General features: G+C 45.3%; 4 protein-coding genes, 1 long non-coding RNA gene and 1 pseudogene across 6 annotated transcripts; 3 read left to right on the forward strand and 3 right to left on the reverse strand.

Moving 5' to 3' along the window:
• Positions 1 to 876: 876 nt before the first annotated feature.
• On the forward strand, positions 877 to 2,847 carry LOC112877728 (zinc finger protein CONSTANS-LIKE 16-like). The gene is made up of 2 exons (XM_025942087.1): positions 877 to 2,104; positions 2,211 to 2,847. Exons 1-2 carry the CDS (start codon positions 1,040 to 1,042, stop codon positions 2,445 to 2,447), a joined length of 1,302 nt encoding a protein of 433 aa, XP_025797872.1. The 5' UTR covers positions 877 to 1,039; the 3' UTR covers positions 2,448 to 2,847.
• Positions 2,848 to 3,542: 695 nt separating this feature from the next.
• LOC112892476 (protein CURVATURE THYLAKOID 1A, chloroplastic-like) lies at positions 3,543 to 4,813 on the reverse strand. 2 transcript variants are annotated; one of them, XM_025959637.1, is made up of 5 exons: positions 4,541 to 4,813; positions 4,356 to 4,450; positions 4,178 to 4,285; positions 3,993 to 4,064; positions 3,543 to 3,911 (listed from the first exon to the last, which is right to left on the reverse strand). In XM_025959637.1, the coding sequence occupies exons 1-5, from the start codon at positions 4,677 to 4,679 to the stop codon at positions 3,831 to 3,833; spliced, it is 495 nt and encodes a 164-aa protein (XP_025815422.1). In that variant the 5' UTR covers positions 4,680 to 4,813; the 3' UTR covers positions 3,543 to 3,830. The 2 variants fall into 2 exon arrangements, with proteins under 2 accessions (XP_025815422.1, XP_025815419.1); XM_025959634.1 differs by having other exon boundaries at positions 3,543 to 3,915; positions 4,541 to 4,805.
• A 3,328-nt stretch (positions 4,814 to 8,141) lies between these two features.
• Positions 8,142 to 9,118, reverse strand: LOC112880670 (basic blue protein-like). Its single transcript, XM_025945408.1, has 2 exons — positions 8,719 to 9,118; positions 8,142 to 8,607 (listed from the first exon to the last, which is right to left on the reverse strand). Exons 1-2 carry the CDS (start codon positions 8,915 to 8,917, stop codon positions 8,408 to 8,410), a joined length of 399 nt encoding a protein of 132 aa, XP_025801193.1. The 5' UTR covers positions 8,918 to 9,118; the 3' UTR covers positions 8,142 to 8,407.
• A 1,438-nt stretch (positions 9,119 to 10,556) lies between these two features.
• Positions 10,557 to 12,632, forward strand: LOC112902398 (annotated as a pseudogene).
• Positions 12,633 to 13,741: 1,109 nt separating this feature from the next.
• Positions 13,742 to 19,428, forward strand: LOC112888761. Its single transcript, XR_003227912.1, has 4 exons — positions 13,742 to 14,137; positions 14,831 to 14,900; positions 17,810 to 18,987; positions 19,068 to 19,428. It is a non-coding gene; the product is annotated as an uncharacterized LOC112888761 (long non-coding RNA).
• LOC112888752 (MADS-box transcription factor 57-like) lies at positions 14,994 to 23,063 on the reverse strand. The gene is made up of 8 exons (XM_025955076.1): positions 22,897 to 23,063; positions 22,557 to 22,759; positions 21,634 to 21,712; positions 17,830 to 17,891; positions 17,445 to 17,544; positions 17,319 to 17,360; positions 17,146 to 17,229; positions 14,994 to 17,063 (listed from the first exon to the last, which is right to left on the reverse strand). Exons 2-8 carry the CDS (start codon positions 22,736 to 22,738, stop codon positions 16,896 to 16,898), a joined length of 717 nt encoding a protein of 238 aa, XP_025810861.1. The 5' UTR covers positions 22,739 to 22,759; positions 22,897 to 23,063; the 3' UTR covers positions 14,994 to 16,895.
• Positions 23,064 to 23,500: the final 437 nt, after the last annotated feature.

Raw genomic sequence — 23,500 nt, forward strand, 5'->3', positions numbered from 1 at the left:
TGATGGTGATTAGCATGACCAATTTGGCTTCTACCAGTCCGAGGAAGTCTCGGGATAGGCTAAGGGCTGTTTAGTTCGGCGTCTGTAAAGGCAAAAAAATTTTGCGCAAAGGAATCTTACCAATTTGAAGTACTAAATGAAGTCTATTTACAAAACTTTTTGCATGGATGGGCTGTAAATCGCGAGACGAATCTAATGATGCTAATTAATCCATGATTAAGCAATAATTAGCGGATGGTTACTGTAGCATCACTGTTGCAAACATGGATTAAGTAGGCTTATTAGATTCATCTCGCGATTTACAGCCCATCCATGCAAAAAGTTTTGTAAATAGACTTCATTTAGTACTTCAAATTAGCAAGATTCCTTTGGCATCTTTGCGTTTACGGCTTTTTTGCGTTTTTGCGCTGGGAACAGGGCCTAAACTACTTTTGTTGAATACACATGTATAAAGTTTTGTTGAATGTCTAATCATCTGTCCCATTGTAACTACCTTTAAAAAATCAACCGTTTGGAGGATATTCTAGCAAAATTCAAAAATCCACACATAGGGCCACTTATGCCGTACGCAGAAACAGCGTCACGCTCAACTGATCGGTACAGCGAACGACTTTTCAATGGGTGGCCCCTCTTCCACTGGTCCCATCAGTTTTCCTCCAACGTGTCGCGAGGCCATGCCGTGGCCCCACGAAAAATCCAGCCGCAGCCAATCACATATCGAGGAACCGGATGGGGTATTACCAGCGGGCCAATCGGCTACCAGATAAGGCCTGCAGGTGGGCCCCCACGTCCACACTAAAAGTGGAAAGTACACTTGGCATCGCCGCCGAGGTCCCCGTAAAAGAGCCATGCTGGGCCTGTGGGCCATAGCCCTCAATCACGCAGCAGCCCTAACCCGAATGATATTTTCTTGCGATTTTATTTGCCACGCTGCAATTCTGTCACGCACGCGGTAGGAGCGCACCTACTAGCTTTCTCTTCGGATCGCTGCTGCACCGGGAGGAACGCCGCCGCGCGTGTCGGCGGCGCTCGGCGGCACATGAGCGGCTCGAAGGCGGCGCCCGGCGCCGCCGTGGGCGGCAAGGCCGCGCGCGCGTGCGACAGCTGCCTGCGGCGGCGCGCGCGGTGGTACTGCGCGGCCGACGACGCCTTCCTGTGCCAGGGCTGCGACGCGTCGGTGCACTCGGCCAACCCGCTCGCCAGGCGGCACGAGCGCCTCCGGCTGTGCCCGACGTCGCCGCCGCGTCACGCGGCGCTCGAGGCGGGCGCGGTGTCCACGTCGGCGTCGGCGTCGAAGAAGCGCCAGCAGGTCACGCCGGGGTGGTCCAGGCGCAAGGCGCGCACCAGGAGGCCGCACGTCAAGAGCGTTGGGCAGCTGCTGTCGGGGAAGCTCATTGTCGTGCCGGAGGTGACCGTCGAGTCGTCGTCGGATGAGCGGAAGGCCGAGGAAGAGGAGGCGGAGGAGGAGCAGCTGCTGTACCGCGTGCCGAATTTCGACCGAGCCCTCGCCGAGCTCTGCTCGCCGCCGCCAATTGATGACCCGGCGCCCGGAGCCCCATGCTCCAGGGAGGACGCCGACGGCACCGTGGAGCATACAAAGACGCCGGTGGTTGCAGAATCGCCCGTGCAGCAGCTCCCGGACAGCTTTGTCGGCTTCGGCCCGACGGACACCGAGCTCAGAGAGTTCGCCGCGGACATGGAAGCCCTTCTCGGCCAAGGTCTCCACAACGGCAACGAGCTTGACGAATCGTTCTACATGGATAGCCTAGGACTAATGATGCCGGCAGAGGACGGCGGGCGGGTAAAGATGGAGCCAGGCAGCAGTGTAATCTCCCACATCGAGGGTTCTCTCCGTCGTGGTCCTGCGGAGCTGAAGCCGGAGGATTCAGCCGAGGTGCTGGACATAGACTTCCACTGCGGCTCGCCCGCGGTGATAGATCACGACGAGGACAGTTTCGAACGGAAGGCGCAGTTCCTGAAGAGGAGCCTGGATCTCAGACTCAACTACGAGGCCATCATCGAGAGCTGGGGGAGCTCGCCGTGGACCGGCGGCCAGCGGCCGAACGTCCAGCTCGAGGACTTCTGGCCCCACGCGCACCACTCGGTACGTGATTTGCTTGCGAATTTACGCTGCTCGTCGATCGATCTTGCATGTGGTTCAGATTATTGTAGCTGTAATTGTGTGTTCATGATGTTGCTGCGCGGTGCAGGGCGTGTGGATGGCCGGGGGAGGACGCCTGGGTGGGGAGGCGTTGACGCCGCGGCTGGGGATGATGGGCGGCGGGCGGGAGGCGCGGGTGTCGCGGTACCGGGAGAAGCGGCGGACGAGGCTGTTCGCCAAGAAGATACGGTACGAGGTGCGGAAGCTGAACGCGGAGAAGCGGCCGCGGATGAAGGGCCGGTTCGTCAAACGGCCGGCCGCCGCCGCCCCTTGCGCCGTCACCTAGCTGATGATGAGCTGGCCGGTCAGGCCGCTCCCGTGTTGCCGTGCGTGTCGAGGTCGTCGCACTTGCAGACCGCAGCACGCAGGTCTTGCGGGGCATCACGGGCTCGGCATGAAATTACGGACTCGTCAGAATTTGTCGAAGCTCCTTTAGTTAGTTGGTTCTTCGTTGTTCGTTCACAACTTGTGTTTCTCCCCTCAATCATTTCGGCATCCGTGATTAAGGGTTGAGACAAAGTAGTGATGTACATTTGTACATTGTTGTCCACCCTCTTTGGCAAAACAAACACAAAGAACACGTGTGTAAATTACATGCATACTGTAATTAAGTTATGTATACATTTGCAGCAGCCTTTTGTTGTCGCAGGGAATAAAAGTTGAGGGACTTAGTTTAAGATTCGAAAGTTGAGGGGCTTAGTTTAAGATCCAATGTTGTCACATTTTTAACATCTCAATTTATCTGACACGAATATCTGCCTCAACAACATCTTCAATAAAAGTTTGGTTTAATGTTCTAGATTTTTTAAGTAGATTATAGAGAATGTAAATTAAGTTTTGAAAATGTCAAATGCATATGAAAATTAAAGGCAAAAAATCGTAGCGATAGCAGAGGTGTCAAATTAGCAAAATTGCGCCGGTTGAGCACACTTTATCTCTATGTTAAAAATTACGAAAATTGGCTGCTCTCTCTCAATGAGTGTTGTTGTTGGTGGAGTGACATAATCGCCTGTCCATCATTGGGGACGAACTTGTTTTGAATATATGACCAACTGTCCTTCTACTAAACGTATTCGCAACTATGGTGTGATACTTCAATTTAGTTTCACATTTCATCTTGAATCGAATCTCCTTTCACTAGTTGTCCACGACAACACATGTATTTTTCTCAACCAATTTGATGTTCATGGTTGCTAAGGATCGAGCCATATAATAATTACAAATTAGATATGGTGGTTTATTGTGCTAATTAGAGGCCAACTGGTTGTCTAGCCTGAATGGTGCTAATTAGAGGTTTCCATAGAAATTAGGATGCAGCATTCCCCTCGAACAAAAGAAGGGCCGAAAGCGGTTGACTGAGATACTCTCGCTGGACCGTTTATTTTGGTCAAAACAAGTCCAATGGGCTATCACTGAAATAAAAGTTACACATAAACACACCCATTTGATTGCATGCAGTCTAAACAGTAGATATTGGTTGCAAAATGAGGCGATAAAGGTGGTACCCTGACATCATAAAGTTTGTACATTGTCTCTGTTCCATTAAAACTAAGCTTCTTGGGACACGGTCTCTGGTGCCTGCTCAGGTATGCAAAATGCAAAGGCAACGTACGGCAATAATACTCTAGAGAGAAGGTAATGGGCTCTCGCAAGAATCATCCTAAAAAATTCACGGGAGCAACATTTTACTACTCTGTCCCAGCAATCCTTTTCTTGAGTGACTCGATGTCGTCAGCCAACTCTTTCCTGCCTTCCTGCAATCGAATGGAGTATTACTTTGATGCTCCTACAAAGGCAGGAATGGACGTAGTAATCCTTGATCGCATCTTACCTTGAAGAGAAGGTAGCGGTAGACGAACCATCCGGTGTAGCCAAGTCCGACGAGCTCCATGATCTTGGGAAGCTGCAGAAATCAAGGACGAACCTGTCAAGCTATATATACTCAGGAGCGAATCCAGAGCGATTACTGGACAACCAGAGTTATGCATCAGCCACGCCATGATCACCAGGGCATACCAGAGGCACGGAGTTAATGGCGCCGACGATGACGGAGGTCAGCCAAAGAGCGACGATGGCGCCGCCGGCGTACGTGATGACGATGGTCTTGTTCTCGACGGCGTCCCACTGTCACAGTCAACAGCACGCACGATCGCTAAATTTGAGCCGTTTGATTCACCACCCACGACGCACGTACCTTGGCTTTCAAGTCGGCAATGAGCTCGTCGCCGCTGGCGGCCGAGGTGTCGTCGGAGGAGGCCCTCACCCGGAGCGGCGACTGCCTCGGCGCATCTGATTCGCGCGGAACAGTCAGAATAATGCAGCCGCTGAAATTGCCAGAATGAAGAGGAGCCGATTCACCACAAATTATTGTGTTCTCACCTTGGAGCCGGAGAGGCGTCAGGTTACCGTTACGCCGCCGCAGGAGGAGGATGGAGGGCGGCACCGCGGCGGCGCCGCCGCCGACGGCGGCGAGGCGCGCCCCGCCGAGAAGCGCCGTGGAGTACGCCGTGGTGGCCATGTCGTCCCGTCAGTGCCTTATCGCACGCCCTGGCGCTACGCAGGCGGCCTCTCTGCTCCGCGTCTCCCTTGCTTTGCGACGGTCTCCTCCCGAGGTCAATTGGCACAGTGAAGCTTCCGACTTTTTCCTGCGCGCCCGTTGCCCTGCGTCCACTCCCTTGGATGCTCACCGCGGCGATCGGCCACGTGGCCGGACGCTGGGCTGTGATTGGCCGCATCTCTATCTCGAGAATCTGTGGCTCGCCTCCCAGGATTTCATCCGCTGGCCCTCCGGGCACCAAGTCATCGCCGCGTGAGCCTCGAACCCCTTTGGTGGTTACGAACGAGCGATGATTGGCAAAAGTGCACTACTGCTGTTTGGCTTGGCTGGCCATAAACGTTCCTAGTTCGCACCGATTTTGTACATGCGAATATGCGATGTGCAAACCCCTAGAGCCTTTCAGACCCCTTGTGTGACACCAGATAGTTTAAGGCGAGGCAAAGGAAATAGTTGCAACATGCCAACATACACGACTTGAAAAATTTGGGAAAATTAAGCTGTTGTTTGACATCTGCCAGTCTATATTGGCCGCTTGAATCATGGAGTGGAACCTCTGTTTTACTGCAACAGTGAAATTCTCGCGTCTCTGCCCATTACCTTTTCGAATGTGCCCATTACCTTTTCGAATGAATTTGACAGTAGATTTTTCGCAGCCCACAACCAAACCTGTAACAGCCCTAAGGTAAAAGTGTTAAACATATAATCATATGCATTATCAAGCATTAACCATGATTAGATTGCACTTAAGGGTGATAAAACTATAGGACTAAGCCCTGTCAAAATTATAGAGGCAGACGACTGTTCTCAGTTCATCAGCATGTCTAACAGAGGTCAACGCCACCAAGTCAATTTCTTCACCACGTCAACGCCCCGGACGGTCCGCGCCCCACTTACGGACAGTCCTGCCATCCCGATGCGTGTCAAGTGCGCAGATTTTTTATGCCACGTACACCCCACGGGCCCCACACGTCAGTCTGAGCTCCATCTCCACCAAAGCGCCTCCTGCTCTCTCTTCCTCCCCATTCACTCAAACTCCTCTCTCTCTCTAACCCCAAGCCATGGAGGAGCTTCATCTTCTCCCCCACCATTGAAGCCCCTCCACCTCGCCGGAGCTTCATCGGAGGACGCCGGAGATCGACGCCGACGAGCTGCACCACCTCGACATCATCTTCTTCCTTGGAGCTAGAAACTTCCCCAATCTTCTCCCTCCATCTTCTCCCCCTTTCTCAAGCTTCAAGCAAGAAGGACAAGCTCGAGCTTCACCAAGCCTCCTCCATCATCTTGCAGCCCTTGCCGGTGTTTCACTCATGGCCAGTGAGCTCATCCCCTCCCCGATCCATCCCCATTGTTCTAGATTTGGAAGTCATGAAACCCTCTAGAGCCTAATCACTATTGATGACCTAGAGCTTTGAAACCTTAATGCATGTGTGTTATAGCTACCAAAATAGACTACCCACACTCCCAGAAACCTTTAGGAACAAACCCCATCCCAAGCCGTGCCGGAATCGCCGCTGACGAACTTGCCGGTGAGCCTTGGCCGTGGTGCGGACGGTCCACCCATCATGGGCGGACAGTTCGCTAGTCAACCTATCCGACCAACATAGCTTCTTGATATTTTTCGGCCTCCCAAAAATTTGTATGGCGGATGGTCCACCCCGAGGGGCGGACGGTCCGCAGGTCATTTTTAGCACTACATAGAAACACATAGAAACCTTATTTTTAGCCAAAACAGTCCGCAGTTGACCAGCGGACGGTCTGTGAAATGATCCGTCGTTTAGAGCCGGATGTTCCGCTTTTTCCAAGTCGGACGGTCCACCTTTACTTGTTTAATATCCATGCACTTACCCATAATTAATCCACCTATGTACTATATCTCTAGCTGCTTTTATCATAGTTTTGCCATGTTTAAGCATACCTTCTCATATCATTCTCGTATCATTGCAATCATTCATGGCATATTTATTTGTCAAGTATCATTGCACTCGTATAGAGACTGTGACGCCGGAGCCGGAGCAAGAGGAGTGTGAGCACGAGTTGGAGGCCGTAGGAGACAACAACCCCGTTGAGACTCAAGGTAGGCACCTATGCATCTTTTCACCTATATTTTGGATCAATGAAGTACATATATCTTGTTTGTGCATGAGTTACTATATGTATCAATGATTGCTTAGAACTTAATTAATGCATTACCAACCTTGCTTAGAATATTATTTCCTAGTTGAGCATGCTTGTTAGGTGTCAGGAATTATATGCTTAGCCATGCTTAGCTATAGGATGTATGTTTAATTCTACATGATTAGTCAAGGATAAATAAAATATGAGCAACTATTAATGATAATTCGGACTTGAGAAAGTATGGTAGAGCCATGTTGGGAGTGGAACTCAAATGGTTAGACTTTCTTGGGTTGATTAAGGACCGATGCGTAATCGCTTTGATACTTGAGCACTTTTCCGTACAATCCACGTACTTAATAATGGGATGGTAAGCTCAGTAGCATAAGTCGCACCTTGCCTTGAGCGGATTCGGTGCGGGTTGTGATGGAGTGTGATCGGCGGTTCCGGTGCACTTGTCCCTCCCGACCGTTCGCTCATAACCGAGTATGGGTATATGAACGGTTGAGGTATGAATCAATACTTATCCTTGGTTGTGAGTATGGTCGTTGGTCTTGTTCTCGTGTGGGAAAAGTTGTACACCCCTGCAGGGTTTTTGATCTATTGCAATAGCCGCGCTCTCGGTCATTGAGCATGCTCTCATACTTTGAATTTAACGTAGAGAGAGTTCATGAAAGATTGAGCTCATGAATTATGATCACTTTATTTATGCAATTGTTTGATGCTTGAAGTATATAGACCATAGATGCTATGTCTTTTGTTTACTATCACCTGATCAAATGTAGATCCTTTTACGCAAAATTTATTACCATGATTTTTTTTCTTGCTACCTAACTAAATGCATTATCCTTGAGGTTGGGCAAGTATATACCCATATTGGATAAATCCTGCGCGTACCTTTTGTACTCGTGATGCTATCGTTAAGTTGATGTAGGTGATCCGCAGTTGCAAGCCATCTTTGGGTACTTCTACCCCGTGGACGGAGGTGCGGGTGAGGAGTAGATGGCCGGTGGCTATGAAAAGAGCACTATCGGTATATAGTAGGTATATAGTGTTAAACTTCTTAATTTGGATTATGTATCATATGAGCGCGATGATAGACTTTTCCGCTATAAAACTCTAAGACTTATGTTACGTAACTTGAACCTCTTGAACCTCTTTAGGTAGTGTGAACCTCTATGTATGGATATGCTTGTGAAGTGTGTTTAAGTTCTGGATATTGCTCATGACATATTCCAAGAACTACCGGGATTAATTCTTTTTAATTGAGTTGATCAATGAATGATGACTCAAATAGATGATGACGATTAAATGGAATCAATTTGACCTGGTTCCTCACGAAACCGACTCACAAAGCCAAACTAGTAGTTATAAGTAACAAAACAACATTAAGGAATGGAGCCTGGACATACAAAACGACACGAGCAGCATGCAGCACCGTACCATCAACAAGCAAGCTACTAATTGACTGGCATTAGATTCTTCAGGCTCCCACGAAGCTTAAGCTTGATCGATCTGGGCTCTGCAAGTCGGACGTGGCCGCCGCCAGCGGCCCAGCCCAGCCCAGCCCATCCCCACTACACGGCCCTGACGGCGATCTTCATGCCGGCCTGGCAATGCCCCCGCACGGTGCAGACGAAGTAGTGCGTGCCCCTGCCGAGCCGCACCTTGTCGCGCCCGCTCCGCAGCACCCTGGCGCCCCTGGGCACCACGCAGCTCCGGTACGCCGCCGCGTTCACCACCGCCACGTCGTGCACCGCCCGGTTGTAGTTGAACACTGCGCAAGCACAGATCCTCACGTCACGACGCGCGGCATAATAAGAAGGGAAGAACGAAGAAGCAATGCGCGGAGGGGGACGGGCCGGGGACGGAGCAGCTCGCTGCTTACCGAGCTGGTCGCCGGCGCGGAAGGTCCTCCCCTTGGCCCACCGGTCGACGTTGAACTTCCAGCCGCCGTAATCGCCGACCATGTACGCCGCCGCCGCCTCGGCGAGCGGCGCGCTCGTCGCCACCACGAGGAGGCCGATGGCCAGGAGCGCCCCGGCGAGGGCGCCGCCGCTCGCACCGCCTCTTCCCCGAGCCATCATCACGCACCGGGCCGCAGCGAGCTAGCTTGTCAGTGGCGATCGAGCGATCAGATTGGTTGTATGCGCTGGCACATGAGCAGGAGGAGCTGGCACGGCGCGGGTAATTTATAGAGCGTTTCGCCCGCGGCTGAGCTAGGAGCAGGTGGAGTGGGTGCGTGAAACGGCGCCCCGGCAATGGCGCGGAGTGCTGGCCATGCATTGGCAACCGCGCTAGACCTGGCCAGTCGGTGGGCGCGATCGATCGAGCTGAGAGAGGAAATAAAAAAGGTTCAGGCCCTGCTGAGCTTTCCGAGAAGTAAAATACTTGCTCGCAGAGGCATGTCGCATGCGGCTGCCTGTGCTACAGGCACTCGATGACTTCGAATTAAGCCGAAAAAAATCAGTGGCGTCGCCGGCCGAGGTTCCAGCAGCCTTGCGGGTTAGCTGAATCTGAAGCAAAAGCTCTGCCATTGCAGGCTCCAAGAACATAACGTTCAGTACTTGATCTGTCGCAAGTTGATCCCGCTACTCGCAATAGCAAATCAATATCGGGTCAAGTGCAGATGCAGTAGTCAAGTTCTCCAGTAGTCAAGTGCAGATGCAGGCTTTGTCAGGGACCTAAAATGGCAGCGAAGTCCTCATTGCTGACTGTTGTCATGCTGTGCTGGAAATGTAAACTTGTCGTGGACGCGAAGTGTTATAATTGCTGCCTATGCATGCTAATAACCTTCAGCAAATGAATCAGAGATCCAGAGATTAGACATGTCCACACTCCAGGCGCAGGCGCGCCATACCACCGGTAGCATAGTATTGCAGCTTCCCTCAAAAAAGAAAAAGAAAAAGAAAAGAAACTGGTATTGCAGCTAGCCTGATCATCATAGTACACGCTCCACTAGCAGTGGCATGGCACGAAACTTATCCACGGAAAACACTCAGAGGAGGTGAAACCTATCGACATTTTCTTGAAAGTAGCCGCTACTCCCGAGGCAGATCTTTGTCGACTTGCCTGTGTCCGCACATCATCGGCGTTCTGATAACTTGTCGATCTCGATGATGCTTGCTCTTTTTTTCCATGACCCCGCCGTCCAACGTCAGGGAGGCCAACCAAACTATGGCTTGCTGTCTGCTGCGCGCGACAGATTATTGGGCGTGCTTGAATGCTTGATCGCCTTTCGCTTCGAGATGTGGATCGCGATACAGGGGCGCCGGCTGTCTCACCTGGACGTCGCTGTTATCTCCGATGGCCGGATGCGAGTGAATCGCGCCGCGGTACATGCAAGCTCTGCTTTCTCAGCGTACCAATTCTTAACGGAAGGTGATGCCAATCATGACCACACCAGCAAATTTTTTAGTGGATGATCACACCTCACACCGGTTTCGTGGCGATTTATGTAGTGGGCCGTAGGCCCATGTCTTCGCCGGCGTTCAGGCGTGGGCCTCGTGGAGAAAAGGCCGGCTTCAGAGGTTAGTAGTAGTAGTGTGGGCTGACTGATAGGCTTCTCGTCCAGTGACAGCCCAGTAGCGCACCAGCCCAATAAATTGGAGGAGGAAACGAAAACGCCAGTTTCCACTTACCATCATGGCCGCCCGTTCTTTCCTATGGACGGTTACATTAAGGTCCCAAAGCGGTTTGAGCCCTCGAGGGAACTTGGATATTTTTTCCAAAAAAAAAAACTAAAGTCATTTACCGCTACAGGCCCCAAGGCCGCCGCCAGGACCCTAAAACCTCCGCTCCGGCGATCGCCGCCGGGACGGCCGCCACCATGACGGGGTCGGTATCAGCCGCTTCTCTTTCTCTATTCCCATTCTTGGCAGTATTATCCCGTCCAGGTGCTTCAAGATTCGGTTTGGTGGGGTGGGGTGGGTTTGCGGCGGGGTTCGGTCGGGGGGAGTGAGGCGGAGCTGTGTTCCGTTGGTTTTATCTACGATTTTTTTGGTGGTTGGAGTCTTGGAGAGTGCGGTCGCACAAGTCTCTTGGTGGATTGCTTCATTCTAGAATGTTTGGATTGTGGTTGGTGTCAGGATTCGTTGACACTTGATGGTTATGTGGTGTTCAAAAATGATTGTGATGGTTTGATCACTGGTCATGTTAGAATATGGAGACGGAATAGGGGTTAGAAGAGAATAAATAGCAGATCTAGCTTCCCTGTTGCCAGGGGGAGAAATGTAAGTTTAATAACTATCTCTTGTAGCATCAAATTTGACTCTTTTGCCATCGAATTGTACATGCTGTGTTGCTATCCTGGCTGTGGTTGGGGGTTGGGGCTTGGAGTAATGGTGACGCCAAAGATTGTAGCCAGATGATGCTTGATTTATCCTTCTGTGAGTCCAGTTATCCTTCTGTGAGCTCATGTCCACTTGCCAAAGGAGTAATTTGCCAACAGATATGCCTTCATGTTTTTTGACTGGATCTTCAGGTGTTAAGCAGGTTGGAAGTGTATCACACTTCTTCCACAGAACATTTAAGGCCTACACCACTGGGACTTAGAAGCGTCGGAAGATAAATACCAATGAGCTTGGTGAGGTTCGTTGGAACAAGACTGGCAGGACGAAACCAGTAGTAATTGGTGGAACACACCTAGGTTGCAAGAAAATAATGGTTATGTATGCAAGCAATGTAAAGGGTGGGAAGCAAGAAAAGACTAATTGGGTGATGCACCAATACCACGTTGGCACTGGGGAAGATGAGAAGGACAGTGAATTTGTTGTCTCTAAATTATTCTATCAGCAGCAACCTAAGGCCGGGGAGAAGATTTCAGAGGGCATGGGTGATCATATGGAACCTGTATATGCTGCAATAGATTTGGCTGATTGCCCTCCATTGATGGACTTGTCATCTTTGCCCTTGGAAGAGGACAATAGTAATCAAGAAACTGTTCAGAAGTCTGAACATAACTTTGATCAGGTACCAAGCATCAGCATTTGTGTTGAATATATGCAGTTCGAGTCTGTCGATACACTGTAGGACCTTTGATGTGATGCCATTTGCAATATGAATTTGCAACACAGATGCTTTTGCCGTAAAAGAGCTCTTTTTCTGAACTATTATGCAGGCAAATAGTCATTGTGAAGTAAGGGACAAATAAGACATTAACCATCCTGCATCTGAAAAGGCTGAAGATGAAGATAGCCACCCTTCACAGGATCCAAAATGGTGGGAGGGCGAATCCCAGTTTATGTTGAACTCTCAGCAACTGGCAGAATGCATGTCAATTTGTGATGAGTTCCTTCAGAGTCAGAATTCATCTGGCAATGGAGATGAGCCTGGTATAGCAGGCCTTGTCTTGCTGAATATGCTCAGCTGCCTGCAGACGACTTGAAAAAGGATCTCAAAGAATGCCAGAAGCTGGACGACTCAAATGACACAAACCTAGAACTTGAATGCATTCCTGAGTTTCGACTTAGCCAACTGGTAAATTTAGCTGGTGTCCATCACATGCGTTTTCTGTTTATCATTCAAGAGTTATCTTGTGCTAACCAACCTGCTTGAACTTTCACAGGTTTGCTTTGCTACAACGTGGATCGAAGGGAAAATCTAGAAATGGTTAAAGTGAGGAGGCGTCACTGCTGCGAGGCGACAGAGCGCATACATCACTTTGTAGTAGCTGTCCATTTAGTGTTTAAATACTGTAATTGCTGTGACTTGAAAGTATGGATACTGTTTTCGAATTGACCAGCTCTTGGCAAATGTAAGTGGGGATATTCGCTGAGGAATTGCAAAATATAGTATAGTAAAGAACTCTTGACCCCTTGGTTTGGATTGTTCGCTATTGTAAATTGTTATCCAAACCAAATGCCATGGTCTCGATAGCCTAGTCCCGTTTCTTGTGTGTAGCGGAGAGCAGACGGGACATTTCGCCGGATAGAGATGGGAAGGAGGGCCCCCACGGCGTAGAGAACCTGTGCACCGAGCCAGCCCAGGACGGCACGGCGTGAATTTGAGATCCGTTTCGTGCCAATGGATCCAACTTTCCAACTTCCAATCTACGAGTTGCATTGTTAGCAACCTCCAGAGTCCAGACTAGGAGGAGTCTATGATCCAAGTATGAAGAAGATACCAGCCAGACGCGTTGCCTGGTACCTCGCTTGCCTGCTCACAATTTTGAGCCGTTCTGAAAGCATATTCCTATACTTCAGAGTTCAGACCGTGGCCTAATAATCTTTGAGCAACCATTCCAATTATAGAGGCAACAAGTATAAAAAAATCACAAAATAGTGCCGCATCCACCTAATGGTTCTTACCGAAGGCCTTTTGCACGAAAAACGGCTTTAGTTATCCTTCCATTTCTTTTTTATCATCAGAAAGACGTCAATGGTATACAAATACCCTTACAAACGCACAAATGCATAAACTACTCTTGTGAATAATTGTATACCAGCAAATTTTAAAATTAACAACGAGTATACGACTGATGAAACTAAAATAACCTACTTAGTAGTTAGTACCTTGCGGCAGTAGTAAGCATGTCAATTTTCTTAAAACTCTTTAGGCTTTGTTTGGTTGCAAGGGAATTGAAGGAAATTAAAAGAGGTTGGGAGGGATTAAATCCCAAACGAATCGAAATTTCCCCTTCAATCTCCTTGTGGAGGGGATTAACCGAACAAGTCCGCAGTGGACTGCATTTGACGGCGACGGAAAAATGTGACGGCAACCAAATATCACGAGAGGGAGGCCGTGCAAAGTCGCTAACCTAACAGACATCCGGCGTTTCATTGGACCACTAAGCGCAGAAAATTCGAAAATCAGGTACAAGTTCTAGAACTTTCGAGGTTCGCAGGCCGCTCTCGTAACTCCGCAACTAGTTTAGTCGCAAACAGGCAGCATATAGAAAGCCAGGTCCTGATTGAACCGAGTACTCCCCGTCCCACGCTCCACTCCCGACACCTGTTCCGTTTAAAATCCCGGGCGCCGACGTGGCCGCGTGCGCAGCCACAAACCACCGCTCCCCGCCGCAATTAACAACCCGCCAATCAGCTCGGCGCGGCCCAAATGCCCCGCTAATCCCCCGCTGAGCCGCTCTCTCCTCCCTCCGCCAAAAAGCTAATCCCCTCGCTTTTCCTATCTCCACTTGGGGGGTTGGGGTTCTAGACTCGTCGATTCGGTTTCGATCCTTCTAGACACTTCGCCGCGCCCGGCTATAAAAGCCGGCACCTCCCGGGGCCATCGATCGGCACATCAGCACTCGCACGCAGCCCTTTGCTCATTGGCCGGGGTTGGGTTCGAGACTCGTCGATTCCAAGGTATGGAGAAGTTTCTAGATGCTGCTGTTTTTGCCCCCTCGTAAGATCTCGTAGAGAGATCTCGATGCCATTTTTTGCTCAGATTTCGTGTTCTGAGCGGTGATCGTGGCGTGGCGCATGGGATGATGGGAGATAGATCCGGGGTGTTTTGGCTCTGTGGTGTTATGGTTATTTTCCGAGTGGATTTCACGAGTAGGTTGGTGCTTGAGAGGGATGTTCTTAGCTACGAGGAGTTCGGAGGATATTCCAGATTCGTGGTCAATTAGATAGCAAGTGATATATCAGATTCGTGATTGATTTGACGGGAGCCGAGTGTTCAATCTGGAATTCCAATTGACTAGTTCCTGATACGCTTCAATTTTCCTTTGTTTTTACTCTGTGAAAGTTAGGTGCTCCAGGGCACGGTCAGATTCTTTTAACTCAGAATACTTAGATCATCCGACAATATCTGCAGCTAATGATGCAATGCTCATAATATTTTAGCTTATTTAAAGCCAATTTAAACCTCTGAAATACCATGTTTTTCTGATAAGCCGATTTTGGCATTTTGAATGATCCAGTGATTTACGTTTTGTTTATTAGAAGTAGCATTGATGCTGTATTCCGGTTTCAATTCATTGTCAGCATACATTTCTCAAACAGATAATATTGGTTGCTGAGTGCTCTGACATTTGTTTACTTTTGCTTGGCCAGCTATTGGTGTATTGCATGCGGTGGCACCAAGCATGAGGCAGGAACTGCATTACTTGCAAGGAAGTCACAAGTAAGATACCAAGCTTGTAGTTCATCATAAGGCGCACTTAGTTTTGTCTAGCTGGTTTCTTCAAGCTATTGTTCCAGAAGCGGCCCTTTGTAGCTCATACTTATTATCTAGAAGGCTGGTTCTGCAGTTCGCCTTCATGGGCCTGCAATTGACCTCTATGGGCCTGTCTCCTTCTATGCAACTGTCTGTGCAGCTCATGATTGTACATTTTCTGATATTAAGTTACGATGTGTCTCCCAAACTATAAGCAATGACAAATAAAATCATAGTTTCCATGTCCACTTGAAGTGTGCTTCAACTAGAATCCGAGAAAAATTAACCACTTGAAGTGTGCTCCAACTAGAATATGAGAAAAATTAAACTAGTAAGTACAACTTTAAGTCTTTAAGTCAAATCCACATACCTGGTTCTTCTTACTTACCAAAAACTAGTCATTTAGTGATGATCGACTACTACGCCCTCCCTTTCTTTTTATTTGATAACTTAGAACCGGTGTAGTCAGGAGCATTGACGTTCCAGAAACTTCATTAAACTTTTTTTTTTTGCCAAATTTCTAAAATAAGATAGGTCAATAGCATCAAATAAAGAAGAATGGTTGGAGTATTAACAGTTCAGTTACTCAACACTGTTGATAAATTTTGATACAACTGCGCATTTAATTCTTTACTCATAATTTTTTTCTTGCCATACTGGCCAAAAGATCGCAATAATCCAGTTGGATATAAAATAATCTGCTGAACTAAAGAGCACTTTCAAGCAAATAGGCGCTAAGAAACTAATGATCTTGAAGCTGTGACCCTGTAAATCCTTTCAAACAGGAACAAACGACCTTCATTTCTAATGTTCATTTGCATTCATGGGCCTGTAATTCACCTCTATGGGCCTTTCTCCTCTATGCAACTTAATGTTCAAACTATAAGCAATGAAAAATAAAATCACATTCTCTGCGCCTGCTTGAACTGTGCTTCGACTAGAATATGAGATATTTTAAACTAGTATTTACAACTTCTAGTCAAATCCACATACCTATTTGGTCCACCAAGAACTAGTCATCAAGTGATGATCGACTAACACGCCCTCCCTTTTTTATTTGATGCTTTAGAATCGGCATAGTCAGGAACATTGATGTTCTGAAAACTGAGTACTTCTATTGTTCAAGACCAGGTTTTTAAAAAATTCGGCTGCTAATATGTTCAGAAGTATCTAGATTGCCATTTGAAAGCGACAACACCATTTGTTGTTAAGTGTACATGTAAAGTAATAATTAAAAGACAATAGCATCAAATAAAGAAGAATCGTGAGAGTATTATAAAGTACTTGAGCACTTTCATTTCATGTTGGCGTAAACCTTTTTTTTTTTTTGAGGGCATGTTGGCATAACCTTTGGTTGCTGTCAAGGATCCACATTTTCCTTTCAGCAAGAAAAATACTCAGATACATATGCATTGTACTTAGTCCAGTTACTCAACATTGTTGATAACCATATATGATACAATTGCACATTTGATTCTTGATTGGCACATAAATTCTTGCTTGCCATACTTGCCAAAAGATTGTAATAAGCCAGTTGCATGGAAAATGATCTGTTGAACTAAAGAGCATTTTCAAGCATATAGGCACTAAGAACTAACGATTTTTCAAAGTCAACAATACAATAATCAAGTGTACCATATTAATTATTTTTTGAAACACCTTATTAGTTGTTACAATAACCAATATGGCGTTTTCAATACAGTAGAGCATCAAATAACATGATTGGTCATATATGTAGTCTGTACACAAGCCAGTTTCCACTCGGTATATTTCACAAAACACTCCTTGCAACCAAAGTGCTCTGCACCCGTGAAATTGGTGAAATGCCATGACATTTTCCAGCTTTTGCTGCATTTTTTTTAGTGCAGTTGAAGTCTGCAACATATCAAAGCATAGGTTCTTCATTAGGATTCTTCATACTTCTAGGAGTAACTCAACCTTTTTGATTCTAGAAAAAAAAATTTACCCCAGTTCTGGAGCCCCTGTTTTGTGGTTCTCCCCCTCTTTTTGGTGCGATTGTATCTGTTCAAGATTAGAAGGGATGTCTGCATCCTGTGCAATACTAAAGCTGTAGGGAGTGCTAGAGCTTGTATTTGCATCAGCAGCATCTCTTTGTTCACTGGCCTGGAGCTGAAATTGAAGTCATTTAGGTTAGCTGCTGAAATTGCATCTTTATTTGGTTAAAGTTTTTGCAGAAGATCATTCACCAAACCTTTCTATGCAGTTCCATTTTTTGTTGTGACATGATATTTACTCTTCTACAGAGTTCCATGTTTTCCTGGTGAATCATGCTACCCTGTATCACCATCAATATAATTAGATGCAGCAACTTTCAGGCATGATCATTTGTTTGAAATAATAAAAGGGTAGATTGTAGGGCTTAACCTTCCTGTGCAATTCTTCAATCTCACTTTTCAAAATATGGTCCTGTTTGATATATGTTTACTGCATATCAGATTGAAGTAAACGGAAAAAACAAAATGTGGAAACAAAATGGATAATGAACATGACCTTCCTCATTCTGACATTACGTAGGCTCATCTCAAGACGATTCTCTAAACTTTGGAGGTCCCTCGCACCTAGGCCTGAAAGCTCCTCTCCCATTAGTTGCCTACAATAGCGCAGAGGATTTTCTCATATTATCTTGGGTAGGATATTCAAAATAATCCCAATGTAAAAAAAATGGGTACACAGGTTGAAGCGAAACAGCTTGTTATATTGATAGGAGAGTATCAATTTCCTTTCCTGAATAATGAATACCTATATTTTTCCCTCACTCCTGGCTGAAAAGGTTTCATTTTTGACTTATACAGTTCTTATAAAGTTCTCATATGGCAGCTAAAGTTTGTATTGATTAGTGTTTTTTTTTGTTTCAGAATCAATTGGAAGATCATACTTGTGGCTTTCTTGCAAGTTGTGCAGTTGTTGCCTCAAGCTTGCTGCCTCCCTTTGCCAGAGCTACAAGTAAAACAAGAAGTATTCTCAGTTTCTGAGCCGCAAAAATAATTTTGGAAAAACAATCGAGAAATGTATTGCATAATATATGAATATGCTGCTAAAAGTTAATCAATACTCATCGATACTCACTAACTGCACATGCTTTGCATTGGGGTTAACATGCCTGCTTAATTTACATGCAAAGATTTGGAACTATAATGCTGCATATTTAGTTATACAGTAGATATCTGAGCATGTATGCTATGGTCTCTGTTACTGTAAATTTAATAATCGATACTGCTCCACTTCATCCAATGTTAACTAAGTTCAGGGGTTTGTAGCTGATCATTATGTTGGAACAATAAGTAGAGTAACATTGTTGCATTACAGTCACCCAACCTGATTTCAAGGTAAACTGAGTTTAGTTTATCTGTTTTCCTAAAGAATGTTGTCTCTTGCATTCTCTCATGAGCATTTGTAGTTTGAGTTCTGTGACATTGTGATGTTCTCTTCTTAATATAATGCTCTCCTGCTTTTTCTAGGGGAAAAAAACATTGTGATGTCTTCTTTTACATTTAATGATATTCTGATTCTGTTAGTGAATAGTATCATAGTTCCAACATCTATAAAGCTTGATATTGCCTAACACAATGGTGGAGCAGCTAAGTGTAAAAGCAGATACATGTCATAATCTACATTACCGTGTAGCCTGTAGGTGATGATCTGGTATTTTCTTGATTATTAGAAAGGAAAAGTCATCAGGAACAGACTGGCACGGAATGATGCTTTGCAGGTGGTCTATTAGCACCGTATATACCTAATACAGCTCTTCCAGCTGACATGAATCATGATACCAGTCTTACACAAGTGTCAGTTACATCGACTAATTGTTCTGGTTGTTCCAGCATTTGATATTTTGATGTTCTTTATCTTGTGCAAATGACATAGTTTCAGTTAATTTCTTAACAGATGTATTTTAAAGTGTGCCATCTCCTTTTGCGCCAGTTTCCGTAGCAGGGATGGTCTGAACTATCACTATGCCCAGCTCTAAAGCATGAATGGAAGTTCAGATTGTTAGCATATTCAGTAATCAGTGTGCCCACTTCTAAACTATTGGGTAAGCGTGAAATCTAAAGCGCCCTGTACTTGTCTTTGTTTCGGTGCACTCTTTTTCATCTGCCTTTTCTTTTTTACCAGGATGAACCTTGGGGGTGTGTTGGCTTTGACCTCGTTTTCGGACATAGAAGATGTTGCTCTGAGATGTGTGGCTTCGACAGCTGACTGCTGTAAAAAGTTCTATATTGTTGCGGGTGATGTCCATTTTTTTTTCATTCATGTATTTTCTTCTCTCTCATTTTGTGCGCGTTTGTTGTAAGACCGAACCCATGCTACTTACAGTACACTTGCAGATAAGCTGTCCTGTTTTCTTTTTTTTCTTTGTGTGTGTGTGTGTGTGGACCAGCAGGTGTCTGGCAACATCCTATGTTGGACAAGCTGGGGTATACCAGTCCATTCTGACTATATTGAAAATGATAATCCTGGTTTCTGTATGCGCAAACAACCCCTTGTAGACACACTAACCTTATACTCTCTACGATCACAAGTACAAGCTTGCATTAGCATGGATCTTGTATCATCAATAATTTTATATTGAACCAATTTCGTATTGGAAGAATTCAAACCCCTCTATCTAGGGTGTATTAATTAGTTTATCCCAATAATTATAGGGAAAAGAAAACAAATCTGTTGGAGTACTAATTTCGCATCAACTCTCAGTACGTACCAAATTTCGCATCAGTACGTACTAAAATATTCTCTCAGTACGTACTAAAATATAGTTTGGTTTGGCTTTTCTAAATTTATATACAATTTGCTATACATCTAGATATAATATATATTTAGGTGTATATCAAAATCTATGAATTTAGAAAAGCTAAAATAAACTACATTTTGGAATGCAGGAAGTAGTTAGATTTGAAAACGGGGCCGGTTAGAAATGCTCTTAGATTTATTTAAGGAAAATCTAAATTTAAATATGGAAATAAATTATTCTAAATGAAAAGAGTTACAAGTCTTCTGCCTACTAATTGGCCCCATCATTGTAAAGTTTGAAATAAGGTTGATAAAATTGCCATACTATTTTTTTTGTGTGTGTATCATACGATTACCACTTTTGTTATTATAAGGAGCGAAACAGAAAAGCCTGGTTAGTGACAAATCAAATAATTAAGCCGAAGCACATGGAGCCAGACGGGAGAATTCCTGGGTGCTTACTAACTTCCCAATAATTTGGCTTGTGCTGAAGCACATTCACTTACTCACACAGTGTGCACCCATTGCAATCTTATAAAATACTCCTTTCGTTTCAAAATATAAATTATTTTGACAACTCTAGATATATAATTTTTACTATGTATCTAAACATAATGTTTATCTAATAACATAGCAAAAGTTATGTATCTAAATTTGTCAAAACGATCTACAATTTGAAACAAAGGGAGTATAAGAGGATGGGCACCTAAATAAAAACTAGAAATGCTTAATAGATTGCCACAAAATCGGCTACGATAGAGAAATTATGGTGTGTTTGGCTTTTGGGATGATGTAGGATGGGATAGGATCATCCAGTTCTATAGTTTTGAGCAATCATCCCATCTTATCTGATTGGTAGGTAGATGAGATAGGATAAGATCGCTCAAGGTATAAGGATAATATTGGGCTCAAAATGTTTCTAAGGTTTGTATACGGTCGCTCAAAAAATATATATACGGTGTGACTAGGGTATAAATGGTTAGAGTAACTCCAACCCACCTCTCATCCCACCCCTCCTCTACGTCTAGGAGAGAGACTCAATGGACCCCTCGTGTGCTTCCTAAGCTTGGAAAACTTCTCATCCGACAGCCTCGACCTCCCAAATCTAGGAGGCTCACTCCGGAGCTTCATCTAAGCAACGTATCAGGGGTTTGTTGGAGCTCATTTGAAGTAGGATAAAGAAACGGGATGAGAGACCGGCTTTTGGCTAGAATAAGAGGTCAAAAGTAAGAGGTAGGTTGAAGTTGCTCTTAGATATGTCAGACTTAGAGTATATTAGTATATTAGGTATTTGCATTTGTACGTGAGATCAAGTCTGTCTCTGCATCAGTTAGATCTTGTCCGTCACGGTTAATCTTACGGCTCCCACGATATCCTGTCCTTGAGATTTCTTTCTACACTCAAATGGCCTGATTGGCGAGGCATAGCCCAGAACCAGAGGGAGAAGCTTTGAAAGCAGCTGCTGCTTATTATTAGTTTGTCCTCATATATATTTTATTTACTGATAGTTTGTGGCAAAACCTTGGTTATTTATTTGGCACATGTTATGTTTAATATATTTTTTTCTGGAGTTGTTGAAGTAAAAGCTATGCAAAACTCAGTTATATATTCTTCTTCTAAACGGTTGACAACTTTTAAGCACTACTAATTAATAAACTTTATTCAAACAGTACCCTCAATGTTTTGCCCCCAAAATTAACAAAGGATCACAGAATCACTTTTGGCAGTGATGCAGCACACAATTGCACATGCGTGAACGAATCAGAGACAAAATCATACTATACTAATCAGAAAAGAAACCTAAAGGATGAAGCACCTGACCTTTGGCTAGACGGCCAGACCAACATCACATGATCACACATGTGCCATCTCACCAAAGTTCTGTAGTGAGCACTAATAAAACTAACGATTAACAACATATGTACATGTACGTACTTATTTCTCACCGTACCATAAGTTCTGAAGTTGCATTGTTCACGCCAAGCTGCTCCTCTTTTGCCTTCCCGTACCGGTCTATCACAGCTTTCATGCTAGCAATGTAGAGTGAAACAAAATGGTGCAGTTAGTTGTTTTGTATGTTTGGACTTTCAGGTAGATGTTATAGATACAAGTAAGGTATCCCTAACAGAAGATGCTTTACAAAATATATTAGTATGTATACCTGACCTTTTTGTATTAAAGAAATACGTTTCCTAATTAACACAGACGTTGTACGTATAGTGATTCTTCATATAATTACTATCAGGATTCAAGCTAGATTGCATGGTGCACAATTAGCTATTCAGATTTTTAAATGTCGACAACAATGTAAGGCTGTAGTTTTAGTTGTGTATACAAAGACGAGACATGAATTTTTTTTCCGTTTGACTCGCTTGGATTTCTCTAATAGAAGGAAAACATTTCCTCTAGTCTTGCACACTAATTTCTTTTGCTTTGATGCTTCATTTGTTTGGATGGAAGTGTGTATGCTGATGAAATAATATTTCCAGAGAAAAAAAAATCAAAACATTTCATTTCATGATATAAGGTTATCAGACTCACTATAGGATATAGAACTCTTTCTATTACTGTACAAGACGAGGAAATGTTGAAATATCGCCTAATGTTAAGATAACAAAATACCAAGACTAGAATTTTTTTTCCCACATGGATTTTGTTATTAACTTGTTTATATAAAGATCATGTATTAATGCTATCTTTCACAGAAAATACTCGAGATCATATATATCATTAGTTCTAATCTATTCACGCATCTGGGAGTTAGCTAGCTACGATAGTCATTAATAAGGGGGTATATAGCAAATTAGACAGATCATCAGTTGAAAGCAAGCGAAACTAATAGGAAATCTGTAACGTATGTGAAACGAATCCTACTTGGTGCTGGAGAACTCGTAGAGCCTGCCGGTGCTGGAGAAGATGATGAAGCCGACCTCCGCATCGCAGAGGATGGAGAGCTCCTTGGCCTTCTTCAGCAGCCCGTTCCTCCTCTTGGAGAAGGTAACCTGCCTGCTCGTCGAGTTGTCTATCCGCCTGATCACAATCTTACCCCTCCCCATCTCGATCTGTCTCTCTCAGATCTAATAATCGATCGAGAACAAAGATCAACGACAAGAAGCTATCTAGAGGAAGAAGATGAAGGAGATATAGGACGTACGATTGATCTGGTGGGAGCGAGAAACGGAAGCTGGCTTAAAGCAGGTGGTTTCAGCTATACCTGAGGGAGGAAAGCGACGGCAAGGCGAGGTGCCGATTAGGTTTTTATGCACGAAGAATTTGATGCAGGTGGGCAAGTGGCCGGCGGCTCTCAACTAGTAGAGCCCTTGTCTATTTAGCTTCTCGTTCAGGCTAACCACCAGCTGCTTAGGCACTTCAAGCCATGATGTACTCCAGCAGTCCAGCTCCTGTATATATATAATTATATTGCTGGCACAAACCATGCTATTTTATTGCTGGCACACAAATGGAAACCCTCCAGGTGATAGATGCCACCATTGGCTCTCCTTAACTATGTGTCAAGGCAGGCCCTTTGTTGATCATTGTGAGCGCGGTCATGACCCCTGGCTCTCTCAACTGTGGTTGGTGCTTATTAACTTGTTTGCTGCAGCAATACATGTAGCATCAGGGAGACAGAGATGCATGTTCCTTGGCGTCCTGAGAGGGCTTATTTGGTTCTGATTAACATATGGGCGATGTCGACATCCCACTATCAGCGCCTACCTCGTACGATGACCTTAACATCCACTTCCATTCTCTTAAAAGGCCGTGCTCCCTTTTATGTTTGTACACTATTCTATGATAGTAGTACGCTAATTCTACGC

This window comes from Panicum hallii, chromosome 1 (genome assembly GCF_002211085.1).
Source record: "Panicum hallii strain FIL2 chromosome 1, PHallii_v3.1, whole genome shotgun sequence".
Classification (NCBI taxonomy): domain Eukaryota; kingdom Viridiplantae; phylum Streptophyta; class Magnoliopsida; order Poales; family Poaceae; genus Panicum; species Panicum hallii.